The 20,328-nt window shown below is 43.7% G+C and overlaps 1 protein-coding gene across 2 annotated transcripts in view; it reads left to right on the top strand.

Annotated features, from left to right (window-relative positions):
* LOC137432869 (phosphatidylinositol 3,4,5-trisphosphate 5-phosphatase 2A) overlaps positions 1–20,328 on the top strand; it is a 185,117-nt gene that overhangs the window by 86,650 nt on the left and 78,139 nt on the right. For both annotated transcript variants that reach the window (XM_068125143.2, XM_068125150.2), the window contains exons 9-11: positions 2,310–2,433; positions 2,695–2,801; positions 8,561–8,663. In XM_068125143.2, coding sequence (XP_067981244.2) covers positions 2,310–2,433; positions 2,695–2,801; positions 8,561–8,663 — 334 coding nt within the window. The remainder of the gene's footprint in view (positions 1–2,309; positions 2,434–2,694; positions 2,802–8,560; positions 8,664–20,328) is intronic.

Consider the following 20,328-nt stretch of genomic DNA (forward strand, 5'->3'; position numbering starts at 1 on the left):
CGCCCAGAGCGTCCGGGCATGCCCGCTATCGCCTTTCCAGGGCTCGCCCAGAGCGTCCGGGCATGCCCGCTATCGCCTTTCCAGGGCTCGCCCAGAGCGTCCGGGCATGCCCGCTCTCGCCTTTCCAGTGCTCGTCCAGAGCGCCCGGGCACGCCCAGCCTCGACTTGCCAGGCCGCAGCCAAACACGCCCGGGCAGGTCCAGACTCGCCTTTCCAAGGCTCGCCCTTGACACCCGGGCATGCCCGGTATAGCTTTTGCCGGGCAAACTTCCCGACATAAATGTGTATATATATTGCTGCCCGATAAACGGGCTTTTGAGAGAATACCTGAGCTGTTTTGTTTCAATAAAGCAACTCGGACGAATTCCGTCTTTGGTCGCGTCAATTCTTTCGACTCGCGTTGGAGCGCAGCTCCTTCAGTATGACATTTGATAGGGAAGTTTAAGGAAGTGGATAGAATCAAAGGTAACAGGGTTGCATGTCTAGCCAGCATCATGGACATTGCCACTAACAATGGTGAAGCCGGCCATGTTTGATACTTTAGTTGAAGAGGATGATATGATGTGGGTGGAGATACCATTTAGCAGTTAGCAAATAATGTATTTTTTAAAGTTTTATTTAAAAAATTATATTTAATTTATTTTTTTTTAAATTTGATTTTTTTTTTTAGAGGACCCGGGAAACAATATTTTATTAACTTTTTTGTTTTTTACTATTTTTTATATTTTTTATTAAAGCATTACATTTTTTAAACTTCAGGGATGGACAGCCGGTTTGTGAATAACTCGGGTAAAAAAACGGCGAATGGCAAATGATGAACCAATAAATTCCACATTGACAGCAGGTTCGTGAAATAACCACCTTTAGAGGCCATTTTTCCCTGCAGAGCGGGAGTTGGCACCTTTTTTGGGCACCGTGGTCCCCTTTTTGAAGCAATGTTTTACAGCCGGATGCCCTTCCTGCCACCAACACTGTTAGTCGCCTCTTGCAACACACAGGGAATTACCAGTAAACTGGTACTCAATTTGCCGACCTCGGAAGGATGACAGGCTGAGTCAACCCCCCTGGTGTTAATTCAGCGATCGACCGGGATTCAAACCCAGGATCCTAGGATCCCAAGCCGGCACCCTAACCGCCAAGCCAACACCAGGCTTAGGTTCGTGAAAGACTTGGACAAAAAACGTACCCAGTCTAAATGTTGCTAAATCCAGTCAATGGCGAAAATGCAAATGGAGAATATGCAAATGTCACAGATGGAAACCCTTTAATCATTTCCTCATTCTGCTTTAAACTCAATATCTCTGTATTTTCATTCCAAACAGCATTATTCATCATTCCAATCACAAATTAATACAAAAGTATTAATATATCAAAATATAATGTGAAATCACGATTGTATTAAGACATTATCAAACCAGCAAACTGCTGTCATCTGTTCACTTCCGGATTCGGGAGCAAGGTCCATGTCGATTGCATTTCAAAACAATAATTGTAGTGAGGAATTTCTGAAACCTCTTACCTACCTTACGACACCTGCTGGGACTCCAAAACGTTCCACAGAAAGCTATTATATTTCCTTTTATTAAAATATGCAACTGTAATGGTTAGGAAACACTGCCCCCATTGTCATATGATCAGATCCTCAGCTCTGATTGGTGGATGTTTGTAGGGACATACGGACAGACAAACACTGTTTAAATGGCATTGCCCGACGGGCTACACCGTAAGAAAAATAGACGATTGATAAAGGAAAGTTGTGGAGGAAAGACCTGTTAATAAGTGTCAGTTGCCAATTATCAAGGGATTTGCAGATGAAGAGATGTTTAATGGTGAAGAAATTCAGAGTTCATGATTTCATGAGCCAATATCTGTTAAATCTAAAACCCTATCTGTGCTGCAAACAAAGAGGTACATATTTAGTGCTTTAAGGATAATTGAGAATGAATCAATGGAAATATGTCCTGTGATCACAGAGAAGTCAAAATAAACGTTGATATGCACAGATGTGAGGGTGAAAGTTTCCAAACAATCCAATGAATTCATGGAAAACAAGGCATCCCTTGGTATACCACATTCCATCCCAAAAAGTTGATGAGTTGCATACAAAGGGGGTCTTCTTATTACTCCACAACTACTTTACTGTGGATGTAGAATGGAAATTAGTTTATTTTCACGGTCCTATTTATTTATTATGTATATGTAACATCATCATTGGGGATTATTAAATATTGAATTTTTGGCCCCTTCTTGTATCCCTGTGTATCCTGGTGATAACTGTCACCCGACTATTTTCTTATCCTTTGCAACAGGTAAAATTGGAAGGAAACTTGACCCTCGGAAAGCGCCTGTTCCTATCTGTCGATGTGATTGGAGGACGCCTCGGCTTACACAGGAAGGCTCAAGATGAAAACGCCATGTACACGCATGATCGGAGTAAGACAAGTTTGGGCAATCCTTTCCACTAATTTTACTTTCGCAGTTGCATTAAAAACCCATTCTATCGTTCTCCATATTTACACACGCATACGCCGTGTGACGGCGAATGCATGCTTGCTGTGGGCTCACTAAAGCTTTGAGATTATATCAAATTGTGCAATTACTGCAAAATACTGAAGCTTCACTCTCTCCTACCTTTGGGGTGTATGATACAAAATAGTACTTACACTATAATCCTGTGAATATGTTGTGTTCCAGTATTGCAGGTGATAAAATCACGAACCTCGCACAGCAAGCTGAGTATCATGTTCGATAAGGATAAGGAAAAAGCAAATCGAAAGGACTTCCTGTTTGAAAATCCACGGGTGGGCAACACTACAATACCTTCTTTCTGTTTTTCTTTCTTTTACTGTGAGCATCAATCTGTGATACTAAGTGTGAAGATCTCTTTCTGGATTTAAGAATATATTTGGTTCATTCTCCCTTGCCATTTTATCTGTGATAAAATGGTAAGGGAGAATATCTGTGATAAAATCTGTGATACTAAGTCTCCCTTGAGAAGTGTTATGATTTATGGGAGCGAGACATGAGTAATGAACGTAGAGCAGCAACGAAGGCTGGAAAGGGTGGAAATGCGAATGGCTCGGTGGATGTGCGGAGTATCGTTGAGAGAGAGGAAGACAAATGATGAATTGCGAAAGATGATGGGAATAGAGCCTGTGATTGATGCTGTGAAGAGGAACAGGTTGAGATGGTTTGGTCATGTGTTGAGGAAGGATGAAAGTGACTGGTTGAGAAGAGTGATGGAAATGAATGTGGAAGGAAGTAGAGGACGGGGAAGACCGAGAAAGACTTGGCTAAAGGTGATGGAAGAAGAAATGCGGGCAAGGAGGTTAACAAGGGGAGATGTAGAAAATAGGGCAAAATGGAGAAGATTGTCATGGGGCCCACAAGGCTAACCCCCGCTCTAGCTGGGAAAATGGCCTTAAAATGCCTGTTGTTGTTGTTGTTGTTGTATTCTCCCTTGCCATTTTGTTTGTACTTCAATGTGAGTTTTTGGTCCCCTGTGCCCTTGCTCATTCTTCCTCATGTCCCTAATTCCTCCAATTCTTCCTCTGTTTTCTCTCTCTACCCAGCTGTTTGGAGACCTTGTTTCCTTTTTCTACTGTTCTTTTTGTTTTGTTATGTCCTGGTCCATTCTGTGTTCAAGCTCCTCCATGAGCCATGACTCTGTAATAAAAAATACTAAAAATGTAAAAATCTACCAAATGACATGTCAACTTTGAATTTTGCTTTATCTGTTTTTTCTCATTTTCATCTTTACGCACATTCTAACAACTGTATGCTGTTCTCCATCTCTACTTCTGAGTCACACAGTTTATGAAACAGAGTTTTTGGAGACTTGCCATGTACTTGGGGGTGGAGTAAGGCAGGACTGGATCCACCCTGAACGACAAACCCCATGGTCCTTGTTTTATTTTAGATGCCCTTTAATTATGTAAGCATGCAGTCTTTTTGCTGTTCCAGTTTGTTTGGTGCTCCCATCTGAGCTCTTTGTCCAGTTTACTGATTTTAACATGATGCTGGAATCTTAAGATTAAAATCCTTGTACTGTGATGAAGCTGAGTATATGGGCTTATCACTTTGCGGTCGCAGACAGTTCAGTGGTCACTCTGTCTTCTACTGCCTCCTTTTTGGTCTTGCACCCTCTGCTCTTTCCATGCTTTGTCCCCCTCCCCCAGGTTTCTGCAGGGCTCACACAGTCCACCATTATAACCCCTGTCTGGTGAAACTACCTAAATCCAGGATCACTGCTCACCTCCATTCATTTGCTCCTTCTTTTTCCCACCTGTGGAATCAACTTCCACATCCTCTTCATTCTTATTTTTCCCTCAAGGTCTTCAAGACATCTACTCACCACCATCTCAGATCATCAACCAATCCAAAACAATGATCTTTTCTACTCTTGTTAACCATAATTTTCCAGTTTTTCCTCCTTGGAGTTTCCTTCTCCATGCATGTGTGTTTTACATCCTGGTTTTGTCTGTTACAGTTCCTTCAGAAAGTATTCACACCCATTGACTTTTTCACATTTTGTTATGTTACAGCCTGAATTTAAAATGGATTGAATTGAGATTTTTTGTCACTGACCTACACCTAATACCCCATAAATCTCAAAATGGAAATTTCTTTTTACAATTTTTTTTACAAAATAATTAAAAATGAAAAGCTGAAATGTCTTGAGTCAATAAGTATTCACTCTCTTTGCTCCGAAACTCGAAATTGAGCTCAGGTGCATCCAATTTCCTTTGATCATCCTTAAGATGTCTCTATACCTTGATTGGAGTTCACCTGTCGCCAATTAAATTGATTGGACATGATTTCGAAAGAAACACACCTTTCTATATAAGGTCCCACAGTTGACAGTGATTGTCAGAGCATAAACTCGACCGTGAAGTCCAAGGAACTGTCTGTAGAACTCCGAGATGGAATTTTGAGGAGGCATAGATCTGGAAAAGGTTATAAAACAATTTCGAGAGTGTTGAAAGTTCCCAAGAGCACAGTGAGCTCCGTCATTAGGAAATGAAAAGAATATTGAACTCCCCAGACTCTTCCTAGAGCTGGCCGTCCGACTAAACTGAGCAACCGGGCAAGAAGGACCTTTGTCAGGGAGGTGACCAAGAACCCAATGACCACTCTGACAGAATTATAGAGTTGCTTGGCTGAGATGGGAGAACCTGCCAGAAGGACAACAGTTTGGACTGTTGTGGAATCAACTTTTACTGATTTTGCCTAAAGTTCTTAACCCCCGCTGTTATGATACAAAATCATTGATTGGAGTGGAAGTGCTCATGACCCTCGGTCCCCCCGGCGCTACAAAAATACTGTGGATTTTGGTATTTCACACAGTGAATAATGGTACCCAAGAAGACATAATTTGCTGGGTACATTAAATATCCTACATTGCCAAAAAAAAAGGTCATCGGGGTCTCACATGTCAAAAGGGAATATGCATATAGTTCAGTGTCTTCGTGCCATTTCTTACATGAAAGAGATTCATGTAAAGAATCTCTGCAGCCCTTCACAAATCTAGGCTTTATGGGAGAGTGGCCAGATGGAAGCCACTCCTGAGAAAAAGGCACATAACTCCATGCATGAAGTTTGCAAAAAGGCATGTGAAAGACTTTGAGAGCAAGAGGCAAAATATTCTGTGGTCTGATGAGTCCAAAATTTAACTCTTTGGCCTCGATGTAAAAGCCCTAAGTCTGGCGGAAACCGAGCACAGCTCATCACCCATCTAACCCCATCCCTACCGCGAAGCATGCTGGTGGCAGCATCATGCTATGGGGATGTTTTTCAGTGGCAGGGACTGGGAGACTTGTAAGGACTAGGGCATGCCCGTACAAAATTATATCCCCCCCCTCTATTTACATGAAATGGTTTGGTCCATTCGCAAAGCCAAAGCGGACGGCTTGCGAGTACGGTGACAATCCCCCCCTCTATTTACATGAAATGGTTTGGTCCAAAGCGAACGGCTTGCGAGTACGGTGACAATCCCCCCCCCCCCCCTCTATTTACATGAAATGGTTTGGTCCAAAGCGAACGGCTTGCGAGTACGGTGACAATCCCCCCCCTCTATTTACATGAAATGGTTTGGTCCAAAGCGAACGGCTTGCGGAGTTTGGTAAAGAAATCGCCATAGCTCGGTAACTACTTCTCCGATTAATATGAAACCTTGAAAAGGCACATCCTCGGGTCCCCAGCAATATACCTGGCAAGTTTCAAGTATATCGGACCCGTGGTTGTCGAGAAACAGCGGTCGCATACACACAGACATACACACAGAGATTACTGGAATTATAGATAGATAAAGGGAGCAATGAATGGAGCTAAATAAGGCAAATCCTTGAGGAGAACCTACTTCAGAGTGCAAAAGGCCTAAGACTGTGGCGAAGTCTATGGAAAATATGTGGAAAAGACTGTGGAGAATCTGTGGAAATACTTGAAGATTGCTGTTCACCAACACTCCCCATCCAACTTGACAAAGTTTGAGCAAATCTGCAAAGAATGGGAGAAACTCCAAAATCCAGATGTGCACTGATAGACATACCCAAGAAGACTCGAAACTGTAATCGCTGACAAAGGCGCTTCTATGAAGTATTGACTCAGGGGCCTGAATATTTATGTAAATTAGATATTTCTGTATTTTTTTTTATGTAAAAATTTCAAATAAAAAATTCCACTTTGACATTATGGGATATTATGTGTAGATCAGTGACAAAAATATCTGACTTTAATCCATTTTAAATTCAGGCCGTAACACAACAAAATGTGAAAAGGTCAGGGTGTGAATACTTTCTAAAGGCAGTGTATGTCCTGATCCGTTCATTGTGCTAGCTCTTCCATGAGCCTCGAATATGTATACAAAACTAAATGGCCTACTTTCTACAAATGTTCCTGTTTATCATCCAAAAGTACATCGGGGTCTCCTAATGTTCTCGTCCAACATTCAATTCTCGTAAAAGCTCCTCCATGAGTCTTCAACATAGTTTTAAAAAGGTCATCCACCAAACCGCACTTCAAGTATCGTGATATTTGAATATAATGTTGGCATATAGTTCAGTGTCTTTGTCTTTCTGAACCAACTGAACATTTTGAATACAGTTCAAGTTGATAGAGTTCGAAATACCTCTCTCTGCCTCTTTTCTCCACTGAATAAGGTTCATGGATTAATCGATACATATATGGCGAGGATATCAGGAGACTGCATCACACAGGCATTAGTAGACAAAGAGTAAATCAAATCAACACAGTGTCTGGTGTTTGATTATGGTTTCACACAATCATGACCGATGTGTTCAGATGGGAACATCAAACGAGCCAACCTGGGTTCATTTAGATGCCGGCACGTGAGTTTGTGTTTAACTGCTGTGCTGTTGATGTTATCCCGCTTCTGAGCTTTATATCTATGTGTTGAGTTTATTGCTTTAGTATGATATTGGTTTTGAATTGTTAATGAAGGCATTACTTTTTAAGTGTTTATTGATGAAAGCATTTGTAAAACATGTTTGTTGCCATTTCATAATTGTTGGATATGGTTACTCACCTTCGAGCTGTATACGTGCTTAGGGTTTGATTATCACACCCAAATATTAACTGCCATCCTGGTGTTGCACAGTCAGGGTGTTGCATCGATGAGGATGGGATGGATGGGATGTTAAGCTGGCTGTCCCTCCTGCCAGCATTGTTTGCTGGGTACATTAAATATCCTACCTTGACTTTTGCAAATCGTATAGGCAAGGAAAATTCCAAATTCCTCCCCTAACCTAGTGTTGGCACTATATCAGGGTGCTGCACAAAAATGAATGAATACTATCTGGATGGTGGTCTATGGCACCACCCATATACAGAGATGCCTTCGAACAGCTTGTCAGATGGCATTAGAAAAAACAATAAATTCTAAGCAGATGCCTGAAAAGTATGTTGTTGTTGTTGTTGTTGTTGTATAGCCCCATACAGTTCTCTTGAACAAGCCCACGGCATGGAGAGACCCGATTGATCTTCCAGTAGTGACCCAGAGATCCCCCCCCCCCCCCCCCACATCAGGATGGTGTACCAACACCTTCACAAAGTCAGGGCCATGACAGAGAGACAGAGACAGATACAGAGAGAGAAAGAGTCGAGTCAAGTCAAAGAGAGAGACACACATAAGAGGGAAAGAAAGGGCCAGTCGATTGGGACTGATCGGCACTACGAGCATGACCACGCTGCCCGGGAAGAATGGGGGAAGATTTGGCCACCGACTTGCATTGGGGGGCACAGCCACTACGAAGAGGCGTCCCCGATAGTTGTTTAAAAATATGTTGTTCCAAAAGGTGACTGCAAATAGTCCCGGCACAATCAAAGGGTCACTGATGTGTTCGAGTCCCTCTATAACTGTGGATAAATATGATCCTTTCAAGATCATATTTCTAAAGGGTAATTCTTTATATATACTAAAGTATAATTCTAAAGGGCCTGACGCTTAATACTACTTATACCTCATTATTTGTTTCTCTTGCTCTCTTTCTCTCTCTCTCTCTGAAATATCAATATGAACCATCTCACCTCCCCTTCTCTGCAGAAGCGTGAAGCTTTTTGTCAACTCCTCCAGCAGATGAAGAGCCGACACTCTCAGCAAGATGAGCCTGACATGCTTTCACTCTTCATTGGCACATGGAACATGGGTATGAGAAGGGGCGCCTGGAGGGGGGAGGGGAAGCGAAGGGTAACCACCCTGGGGCCCGGACCTAATGGGGGCCTGTAATCATTCCTTCACTTGTTTTTGTTCCATATGATTGTTTGTGACTATAAAACACCAGGGTCAGCTTTGTTTTGTGTCTTTCTCCAAGCCACTCAGGATGATTCCCGGCATGCCATTGCCATGAGCAGTAACACCCTCCCTCGTAAAGTAAAATACTATGTGAACAATTTACATTATGATAATCACTGTAATGACATAAATTAATACAGGAGTGTTGGCCACAACCCATCCTGATGAAATGAGGTTAAAAACAATTGAAGGGGGCCTGACGCTTAATATTGATCTTGGGCCCATCCTGGCTCTCTGTGGCCCTGGGTACAAGTCCCACTATGGAAATATTCAGCTTCTCGCCAAGCATGTCTGCATGTTCAACTTTTTTTTTTCTTTTTTTTTTTGTATACTGAATCGAGGCTCGTGAAAGAGCTAACATTTATTTCACAAACAAATCAACCAGACAAACAAAATATACAAAAAGAGGGAGCGGAAGACAAGATGGGGAGAGAAGGGGAAGCACACAACCACAACATTTGAGAGCAGGGAGAAGTGTGGGAGGGAGAGGGCTTGGGGGCAGGAGGCATGGGAAGGGGAGGGGGGGGGGGGGGAAGAGGTATAAAACACACCTCTCTCTGCCTCTTTTCTCCACTGAATAAAAGGTTCATGGATTAATTGTTTTCTATCTCTATCTGTTTCTATCTCTATCTATCTGACTCTCTATCTGTTTGCTGACGACTCTACTCTCTGTCGCTCCATTCCTCATCCCTCAGATCGGCAGTCTGCAGCCTCCTCACTCTCTGCAGACCTGGACAAAATCACAGACTGGGCAAACAAATGGAACATGTCTTTCAATCCTGATAAATCTCACACTCTTACGATGTCTCTCCGAAAAGACCGACTGGAAAACCCTCCCATCCACTTTCTGAATAATCCTCTCCAAGAAGTTCTGTCACTCAAGCTTTTGGGTCTCACTATTTGCCATGATCTTTCTTGGGAAAATCACATTTCAAATCTGGCCTCCAAAGCCAGTCGCCGACTGGGCATCCTCCGTCGTGCGAAGTCCTTCCTTGGCACACCTGAGCTCCTCACCACATACAAGGCTTTCATCCGCAGCTCTATGGAATACTGCTCTCCCCTCTGGTCTGGTGCTGCTGCCTCACACCTAGCCCGTCTTCACGCTGTTGAAACCAAAGCGTTCAGAATCATTGGAATCTCCCGCGATGAAGCTAACTCCAAGGGCCTTTCACTCACTCACCGCAGGCAGGTTGGTGGTCTTTCCGTCTTCTACCGACTCCTCTCTGGCCTTGCCCCCCCAGCCCTCTCTGGGCTCTGTCCCCCAAATATTCCTACAGGTCGCACAAGATCTGCCTGCAACCCTCTTATGGTTAAACTGCCAAAATCAAGACTTTCTGCTCACCTTCACTCCTTCATTCCTCTTTTCTCCCGCCTCTGGAACAAACTCCCTCACTCTCTTCAATCCCACTGCACCCTCCAGGTCTTTAAAACAGCTGTTCACCACCATCTCTTATCCTCCCCCATCCAAAACCTTGATCTTTTCTACCCCCGCTAATTTCGGTCCCCTTGTGTTTTATACCTCTCCCCCCCGCCCTCCCCCTCCCACGCCTCCTGCCCCCAAGCCCTCTCCCTCCCACACTTCTCCCTGCTCTCAAATGTTGTGGTTGTGTGCTTCCCCTTCTCTCCCCATCTTGTCTTCCGCTTCTTTTTGTGTGTTTTGTTTGTCTGGTTGATTTGTTTGTGAAATAAATGTTAGCTCTTTCACGAGCCTCGATTCAGTATACAAAAAAAAAAAATACAAAAAAATTGATCTTGTCAAATGATCTTGTCAAACTTGTCAAAAACTTGTCAAATGTTTGCCTCTTGAGATTTCCTGACTGTACAACTTTAGGTCTATATACATTTTACATGTCAAAATAGGGGACGTGATGCATAAATTAAGAAAAAGAATTGGAAGGCAGAAAATTTGAGAAAGAAAAGGAAGGGAGTGTATCGGACGAATGTGTGTCAAACATTCTATCTTTACGCACACGTAATATGAAGAATAATTTTTATTTTAAGCGGTGAAGGTGCTTCAATGTTTGGTTATGCCCGTCCATCCATTAAATAATGAAGAAGAAGAACCACAGAATTGAATTCTAAAGGGTTATAAAGGGTAATTCTAAAGGGTAATTCTAAAGTATAATTCTAAAGGGTTTGAAAGGGTAATTCAAAAGGGTAATTCTAAGGGGTTCTAAAGGGTAATTATGAAGGGTTTTAAAGGGTAATTCTAAAGCGAAATTCAAAAGGGTTCTAAAGGGTAATTCTAAAGGGTAATTCTAGAGGGTTCGAAAGGGTAATTCTAAAGGGTAATTCTAAAGTATAATTGTAAAGGGTTCGAAAGGGTAATTCAAAATGGAAATTCTAAGGAAGGTGTTGCCCTGGTGCCCTGGTGTTGGGCTATGTTGCCAACACCATATGCCCTGGTGTTGGGCTAGCGGCTAGGGTGCCGGCTTAGGATCCTAGGATCCTGGGTTCGAATCCCGGTCGATCGCTGAATTAACGCCAGGGGGGTTGACTCAGCCTGTCATCCTTCCGAGGTCGGCTAATTGAGTACCAGTTCACTGGTAATTCCCTGTTTGTCGTTAAAGGCGGCAAAAAGGGTTGGCGTCAGGAAGGGCATCCGGCCGTAAAACATTGCTTCAAAAAGGGGACCAAAAAAACAACAACAACCACGGTTCCAGAAAAAGGCCAACCCCCGCTTGCGGGGAAAAATGGCCTCTAAAGGTGGTTTTTTTAAGGGGTTCTAAAAGGTAATTATAAAGGGTTTTAAAGGGTAATTCTAGAGGGTAATTCTGAAGGGTTTAAGGGTAATTCTAAAGGGTAATTCTAAAGGGTAATTCTAAAGTGTAATTCTAAAGGGTTCGAAAGGGTAATTCTAAAGGGTAATTCTAAAGGGTAATTCTAAAGTGTAATTTTGATTGTAATTCTAAAGTGTAATTCTAAAAGCTGAATGCCTCAACTCTGTGTTTGCCTCTAAATCTTGTGTCCCAAACCCATCCCTCTCTGTACCCACCGTACCCAGTCGTACCCAGCTGCTCCTGGACTCTGTGTCCTTTCCTCCTGACAAGGTGGAAAAGTTTCTGTCAACCCTCGACTCTGATTCTGCAACTGGTCCTGACGGCATCAGCCCACGGGTCCTAAAATCATGTGCTTCCGCTCTTTCACTCCCTCTTTCTGTTCTCTTCACCCTCTCTTTTGCTCAAGGTCATCTGCCATCTGCTTGTAAATCAGCCAACATCACCGCTTTGCACAAAAAAGGTGCAAAAACAGATCCCAGCAACTACAGACCAATCAGCCTTCTCCCAATTATCAGCAAAGTCATGGAATCCATCATTGCTTCAGATATGAAATCTTTCCTCTTCTCCAATGGCTTGATCTCTGATCATCAATTTGGTTTCAGACCTGGTCACTCTACTCTGGACATGCTGCTTCTGCTTTCTCAACAATGGATGGAGGTCCTCAACGCCAAACAGGAAATTAGAGCCGTCTCCCTTGACATTTCACGTGCCTTCGATACGGTCTGGCACCCTGCTCTGCTCACCAAACTCTCCTCCTTTGGTATCCATGGAAATCTCCACGCATGGCTGGCGGACTTCCTCTCTGGTCGTAGTCAACGTGTGGCCCTGAATGGGTTTCTCTCATCTCCTCTACCTGTTCAGGCTGGAGTTCCCCAAGGTAGTGTTCTGGGCCCTGTGCTTTTTCTGGTCTTCATCAATGATCTCTCTGACTCTCTTGAAAATCCTCTCTATCTATTTGCTGACGACTCTACTCTCTGTCGCTCCATTCCTCATCCCTCAGATCGGCAGTCTGCAGCCTCCTCACTCTCTGCAGACCTGGACAAAATCACAGACTGGGCAAACAAATGGAACATGTCTTTCAATCCTGATAAATCTCACACTCTTACGATGTCTCTCCGAAAAGACCGACTGGAAAACCCTCCCATCCACTTTCTGAATAATCCTCTCCAAGAAGTTCTGTCACTCAAGCTTTTGGGTCTCACTATTTGCCATGATCTTTCCTGGGAAAACCACATTTCAAATCTGGCCTCCAAAGCCAGTCGCCGACTGGGCATCCTCCGTCGTGCGAAGTCCTTCCTTGGCACACCTGAGCTCCTCACCACATACAAGGCTTTCATCCGCAGCTCTATGGAATACTGCTCTCCCCTCTGGTCTGGTGCTCCTGCCTCACACCTAGCCCGTCTTCATGCTGTTGAAACCAAAGCGTTCAGAATCATTGGAATCTCCCGCGAGGAAGCTAACTCCAAGGGCCTTTCACTCACTCACCGCAGGCAGGTTGGTGGTCTTTCCGTCTTCTACCGACTCCTCTCTGGCCTTGCCCCCCCAGCCCTCTCTGGGCTCTGTCCCCCAAATATTCCTACAGGTCGCACAAGATCTGCCTGCAACCCTCTTATGGTTAAACTGCCAAAATCAAGACTTTCTGCTCACCTTCACTCCTTCATTCCTCTTTTCTCCCACCTCTGGAACAAACTCCCTCACTCTCTTCAATCCCACTCCACCCTCCAGGTCTTTAAAAGAGCTGTTCACCACCATCTCTTATCCTCCCCCATCCAAAACCTTGATCTTTTCTACCCCCGCTAATTTCGGTCCCCTTGTGTTTTATACTTCTCCCACCCCCCCCCCCCCCCCCTTCCCACGCCTCCTGCCCTCAAGCCCTCTCCCTCCCACACTTCTCCCTGCTCTCAAATGTTGTGGTTGTGTGCTTCCCCTTCTCTCCCCATCTTGTCTTCCGCTCCCTCTTTTTGTATATTTTGTTTGTCTGGTTGATTTGTTTGTGAAATAAATGTTAGCTCTTTCACGAGCCTCGATTCAGTATACAAAAAAAAAAAAAAAAAAAAAAATAAGGGTTCGAAAGGGTAATCCTAAAGGGAAATTCTAAAGGGTTCTAATGGGAATTCTAATGGGTAATTGCAATGGGTGATTCTAAAGGGTAATTCTAAAGGGTAATTCTAAAGGGTAATTCTAAAGTATAATTCTAAAGGGTTTGAAAGGGCCATTCAAAAGGAAAATTCGAAGGGGTTCTAAAGGGTAGTTATGGAGGGTTCTAAAGGGTAATTCTAAAGGGAAATTCTAAAGGGTTCCAAAGGGTAATTCTAAAGGGTAATTCTAGAGGATAACTCTAAGGGGTTCTAAGGGTAATTCTAAAGGGTAATTCTAAAGGGTTCGAAAGGGTAATTCTAAAGGGTAATTTTAAAGGGTTCTAAAGGGTAATTCTAAAGGGTAATTCAAAAGGGTAATTCTAGAGGATAATTCTAAAGGGTTCGAAAGGGTAATTCAAAAGGGAAATTCAAAAGGGAAATTCTAAAGGGAATTTCTAAAGGAAAATTCTAAAGGGTAATTCTAAAGTGTAATTCTTGAGGATAATTCTAAAGGGTTCTAACGGTAATTCTGAAGGGAAATACCAAAGTGTAATTCTAAAAGTAATTCTAAAGGGTTCTAAAGGTAATTCTAAAGGGTTCTAAGGTTAATTCTAAAGAGTTCTAAAGGGTAATTCTAAAGTAATTCTAAAGGGTTCTAAAGGGTAATTCTAAAGGGTAATTCTAAAGGGTAATTCTATAGGGTAATTCTAAAGGGTTCTAAAGGGTAATTCTAAAGGTTCATTCTAAAGGGTAATTCTAGAGGGTAATTCTAATGGGAATTCTAATGGGCAATTATAATAGGTAATTCTAAAAGGTAATTCTAAAGTGTTGTTAATTTCAAGGCTTTGCCTATTTTATATTAAAAATGCCAAACTGAACCGCTTCCTTTGCACACGGATGCGATTTTTAAAATTATTATAAATTAATAATAATTTAAATAATATATATTTTTCAAAATGCAATGTAATTTAATTACTCGGAACTTTTTCTTCATTTTCCACTGGTATGTGTAGCCGGATGAACCCTTCTTAAATGTGTTTGATTTGATTGAAGTTCGCTCGATGTGCAAGTCATTAAATGTGTCATTGCTTTAATCACCTCTTCCTCTTCGTTTCTATTATTACTTATAGTGTTGTATAGCGGTGTGTGCAGTAAGCATTTTGTGTTTTGCATTTATTTGAGCCACACAAGAATTACAAGATAAGGAGCTTACGTTTAAGTGCTTTTGGAATGGCACTGTTTTGTGGCATATTTATTGACTATTTTTGGGTTTTGATCCTTCATGAAATTTAATATGACCCATAAAACTGTACTTCGAAGGGAGATTTTAAGCCTGCTGTCATGTCTATTGCCACCATGGAATTTTAAAGACCCAACAAAATTTTATGAGCAAGAACATTACCTTTTTATATAAATTGAAAAACTCTGGTTTTGAATTAGCAGAATGATGTATGGGTCAATCTCACACCGAAGGGGGACCAACAATGCACCAACAATGTTAATTAGACTCAATGCATGTAATGGTTATGGAGCGTCCGCCCCTGAGTCAGGGAAGTAGGCGATTCGAACCCCTGCCGGGTCATACCAAAGGCTTTAAAAATGCAACGTGGTTTCCTCGCTTTGCTCTCAGCAGTTAAAAGGATTGAGCACAAACAACCATAGGTTGGCAATCATAGGGCAGGCTTTGAAGGGCCTAATGGCCATCTCCTGCATTGAAGTATTTTGTAAGGCAACACACACACATTTATATATATATATATATCTGTGCAGTGTCTGTGTTGTGTTGTCTTTACACTCAACTACTCCCTCAAACTTTTGTGAAATCGTACCAAACTTCTGGTATGCATCTATCTCTCCCGTGGGTATGTCCTAAGGGTATTTTTTTTTTTGAAAAAATTTCCAATTTCTTTTTTTTTTGGAATATTTTTTGAAAACATTTTTTTTTTCAACTTCAATTGTTTATAAAATGTAATATCACGTATATTACAAATACATTTGTGCAAAATAATTGTTTGAATTATGATTGGTGTAAACCATGACAACACAGCAACTCAGGTACAGTCATTTATCCATATATCTATATATCTGGGCAGTGTCTGTGTTTTTTTTTTTTGTATACAGAGTCGAGGCTCGTGAAAGAGCTAACATTTATCAAACAAACAAATCAAACAAATAAGTAAACAAAGTATATAAAAATGGGAGCGGTCGACGAGATGGGGAGAGAAGGGGAGGAAGCACACAAACACAACATTTGAGGGCAGGGACATCGGGAGATGTGTGGGAGGCAGAGGGCCTGGGGGGAGGCAGGATAGGTATAAAACGCAAGGACACCAAGGACTTCCAGGAAAGAAGACAAAAGTCACCTCAAAAAAGTGGATTTGGGGTGAAATTAGCGGGGGTAGAAAAGATCAAGGTTTTGGATTGGGGAAGATAACAGATGGTGGTGAACAGCCGTTTTAAAGACCTGGAGGGAGGAGTGGGATTGAAGAGAGTGAGGGAGTTTGTTCCAGAGGCGGGAGAAAAGAGGAATGAAGGAGTGAAGGTGAGCAGAGAGTCTTGATTTTGGCAGTTTAACCATAAGAGGGTTGCAGGCAGATCTTGTGCGACCTGCAGGAATATTTGGGGGACAGAGCCCAGAGAGAGCTGGGGGAGCAAGGCCGGAGAGGAGTCGGTAGAAGACAGAAAGACCACCAACCTGCCTGCGGTGAGTAAGTGAAAGGCCCTCGGAGATAGCGTCATCGCGGGAGATTCCAATGATTCTGAACGCTTTGGTTTCAACAGCGTGAAGACGAGCTAGGTGTGAGGCAGGAGCTCCAGCCCAGAGGGGAGAGCAGTATTCCATTGAGCTGCGGATGAAAGCCTTGTATGTGGTGAGGAGCTCAAGTGTGCCAAGGAAGGACTTCGCACGACGGAGGATGCCCAGTCGGCGACTGGCTTTGGAGGCCAGCTTGGAAATGTGGTTTTCCCAGGAAAGATCATGGCAGATAGTGAGACCCAAAATCTTGAGTGACAGAACTTCTTGGAGAGGATTATTCAGAAAGTAGATGGGAGGGTTGTCCAGTCGGTCTTTTCGGAGAGACATCGTAAGAGTGTGAGATTTGTCAGGATTGAAAGACATGTTCCACTTGTTTGCCCAGTCTGTGATTTTGTCCAGGTCTGCAGAGAGTGAGGAGGCTGCAGACTGCCGATCTGAGGGATGAGGAATGGAGCGGCAGAGAGTGGAGTCATCAGCAAAGAGATAGAGAGGATTTTCAAGAGAGTCAGAGAGATCATTGATGAAGACCAGAAAAAGCACAGGGCCCAGAACACTGCCTTGGGGAACTCCAGCCTGAACAGGAAGAGGAGATGAGAGAAACCCATTCAGGGCCACACGTTGACTACGATGAGAGAGGAAGTCCGCCAGCCATGCGTGGAGATTTCCATGGATACCAAAGGAGGAGAGTTTGGTGAGCAGAGCGGGGTGCCAGACCGTATCGAAGGCATGTGATATGTCGAGGGAGACAGCTCTAATTTCCTGTTTGGCATTGAGGACCTCCATCCATTGTTGAGACAGCAGAAGCAGCATGTCCAGAGTAGAGTGACCAGGTCTGAAACCAAATTGATGATCAGAGATCAAGCCATTGGAGAAGAGGAAAGATTTCATATCCGAAGCAATGATGGATTCCATGACTTTGCTGATAATTGGGAGAAGGCTGATTGGTCTGTAGTTGCTAGGATCTGTTGTGTTGTTGTGTTGTCTTGTTGTCTTGATATGTTGTCTTGATGTCTTGTTGATCTGTTGTGTTGTCTTGTCACTGAACTACTCCCTCAAACTTTTGTGAAATCGTACCAAACTTCTGGTATGCATCTATCTCTCCCGTGGGTATGTCCTAATGGTTTTTTGTTTTTTTTCCAATTTTTTTTTTTTTTTTTTTTTTTTTGAAAAGATTTTTTTTTCAACTTACGTCTTCAACTTCAATTGTTTATAAAATGTAATATCACGTATATTACAAATACATTTGTGCAAAATAATTGTTTGAATTATGATTGGTGTAAACCATGACAACACAGCAACTCAGGTACAGTCATTTATCCATGTATCTATATATCTGGGCAGTGTCTGTTGTCATTGAACTACTCTCTGAAACTTTTGTTTCCGTGGTTGTGAAGTGTTTTTAATAACGTGGTGATGGTTTTGAATCATGTGGTGGTGAGATATTTTGAATTATGTGGTGGTGAGGTGTTTTTAAATCACGTGTTGGTGAGGTGTTTTGAATGATGTGGTGGTGAGGTTTTTAATTATGTGGTGGTGAGGTGTTTTGAATTACGTGGTGGTGAGGTGTTTTGAATTACGTGGTGGTGAGGTGTTTTGAATTACGTGGTGGTGAGGTGTTTTGAATGATGTGGTGGTGAGGTGTTTTTAATTATGTGGTGGTGAGGTGTTTTTAATTACGTGGTGGTGAGGTGTTTTTAATTACGTGGTGGTGAGGTGTTTTTAATTACGTGGTGGTGAGGTGTTTTGAATTACGTGGTGGTGAGGTGTTTTGAATTACATGGTGGTGAGGTGTTTTGAATTACGTGGTGGTGAGGTGTTTTGAATTACGTGGTGGTGAGGTGTTTTGAATTACATGGTGGTGAGGTGTTTTGAATTACGTTTATGTGTATATTTATGTGTATATATATATATATATATATATATATATATATATATATATATATATACATATATATATATATATATTATATATCTATATATATAAAGTAGAGTTGGCCTCTGTGTCTGTATCCTGATCTATCTACGATCTCTAAGATCTCGAGAACCCGTGGACGGATTTGCGAGCGGAAAGTACTGTTCGACTCGGGATGGTCCCAGGAATGTCACGGAGACATAAACATTTAAAAAATTTCGGGTTTTAAAATTAGCGTATTATTAGCACTAGCAGAAGAGAGAGGGATTCGAAGGGAGGGAGCGCAGCGCTTCTAGCGCTTCTGACTACAGCACACCTTAAAATTAAAAAAACTTCGGGTTTTAAAATTAGTGTGTTACGCGTAATTAGCGCTAGCAGAAGAGGGAGGGAATCTAAGGGAGGGAGCGCAGTGCTCCCTCCAGCGCTTCTGTTAGCGTAATTAGCGTATTTCGGAACGTTAATTTTTCAACTTCATTATTCGGAATCAGTACGTCCCAGAGAACCTTCGTAACGTTAATTTTTCAACTTCATCCGATTGACATGGGACCAACGGCATGTGACAAAGAGTGAAACATACAGGCTACATTTATTTGACGACAATGAGTTCCGACTTCCGACCTCGGTGGGATGACAGGCTGAGTCAACCCCCCTGGTGTGAAGGGGGAGGAGGAGGGGAGGGGGAAGAGAAGGGGAGGGGAACGAGGGGGAAGGGGATGGGAGGGGGGAGGGGGAGGGGGAAGGGGGAGGGGGAGGGGGAAAGGGGGGGGAGGGGAGGGGGGGGAGGGGAAAGGGGGGGGAGGGGGAGGGGATGGGCCCTTCTTCCCCTGGGCACCCCCGCACCCTTCCCTCCCCCCCTTCCCCTCCCCCCCTCCCCCCTTCCCCCTCCCCCCCATTCCCCCTCCCCTCCTCTTCCCCCTCCCCTCCTCCTCCCCCGCTTCCCCTCCCCCCTCCCCCCCGTTCCCCTCCCCTCCTCTTCCCCCTCCCCTCCTCCTCCCACTCCCAGTGCAAAGCCGGGTACCTCTGCTAGTATATATATATTATATATAATATATATATATATAATATATTATATATATATTATATATTGTTACAGACACGACTTGATGTTAAAGTGGGCCGAGCGGAATGGCCGTCGTGTCCGCACAAATGTACCCCGACTATACTCGACGTTGACGAAGTCGCGCGATGCTGGCTCAATAAGGAAAAAGAAGACACCCGGCTGGATTACAATAACACAATACGACACCAGGGGTTCAGTTCTCAAGACCTCCGGAGGAGGTTATATTAAGGCGGAAGGTTAGATTACAACTACAAGAGGGACAGCATAGAAAGACAAGCACTTAGACACAATCTTATATTATTCCCAACAGACGACATATAAACGGGACAAAGCTGACTCACACGGGGATTGATGGAAAGGACAGGCGGGTAGCGATGGCTCCAGGTGCACCTGGGCTCAAAGGTCAGAATCGACTCGGTCCGGTCCAGAGATGCGGGGAGGTCGCAGCGCTCGGATGGCGTCTTGTCTGCTCAAGCTGGGGGCGCATCTGACTCAGCGCTCGCAGGTGGCTTTCCTTCTCCAAGCTGGGTGCGCATCTGACTCAGCGCTCGCAGGTGGCTTTCCTTCTCCAAGCTGGGTGCGCATCTCTCTCAGCGCTCGCAGGTGGCTTTCCTTCTCCAAGCTGGGTGCGCATCTCTCTCAGCGCTCGCAGGTGGCTTTCCTTCTCCAAGCTGGGTGCGCATCTGACGTCACATCCGGCGCGGGGCCGCGTATATCCGGCGGGGAGTGACACGCCCTCGGCTCGTTAGCTCCGCCTCGTGGAATCGGCACGTTGCTTCTCATTGGGTGCGTGCGGGGGGTTTACCAGGCTCCGCCCTTGACGAGGAGCTGACAAGGAGCCCCTTCGTGGTAACCCCGTGGAGCGCATGGTCTATGGCGCTAATCGAGCCGGTGTGAGGACGCATCCTCCCCCGCTCCGCCGCCATCTCCTCTG

This window comes from Myxine glutinosa, chromosome 1 (genome assembly GCF_964187855.1).
Source record: "Myxine glutinosa chromosome 1, kmMyxGlut1.1, whole genome shotgun sequence".
NCBI classification, from domain to species: domain Eukaryota; kingdom Metazoa; phylum Chordata; class Myxini; order Myxiniformes; family Myxinidae; genus Myxine; species Myxine glutinosa.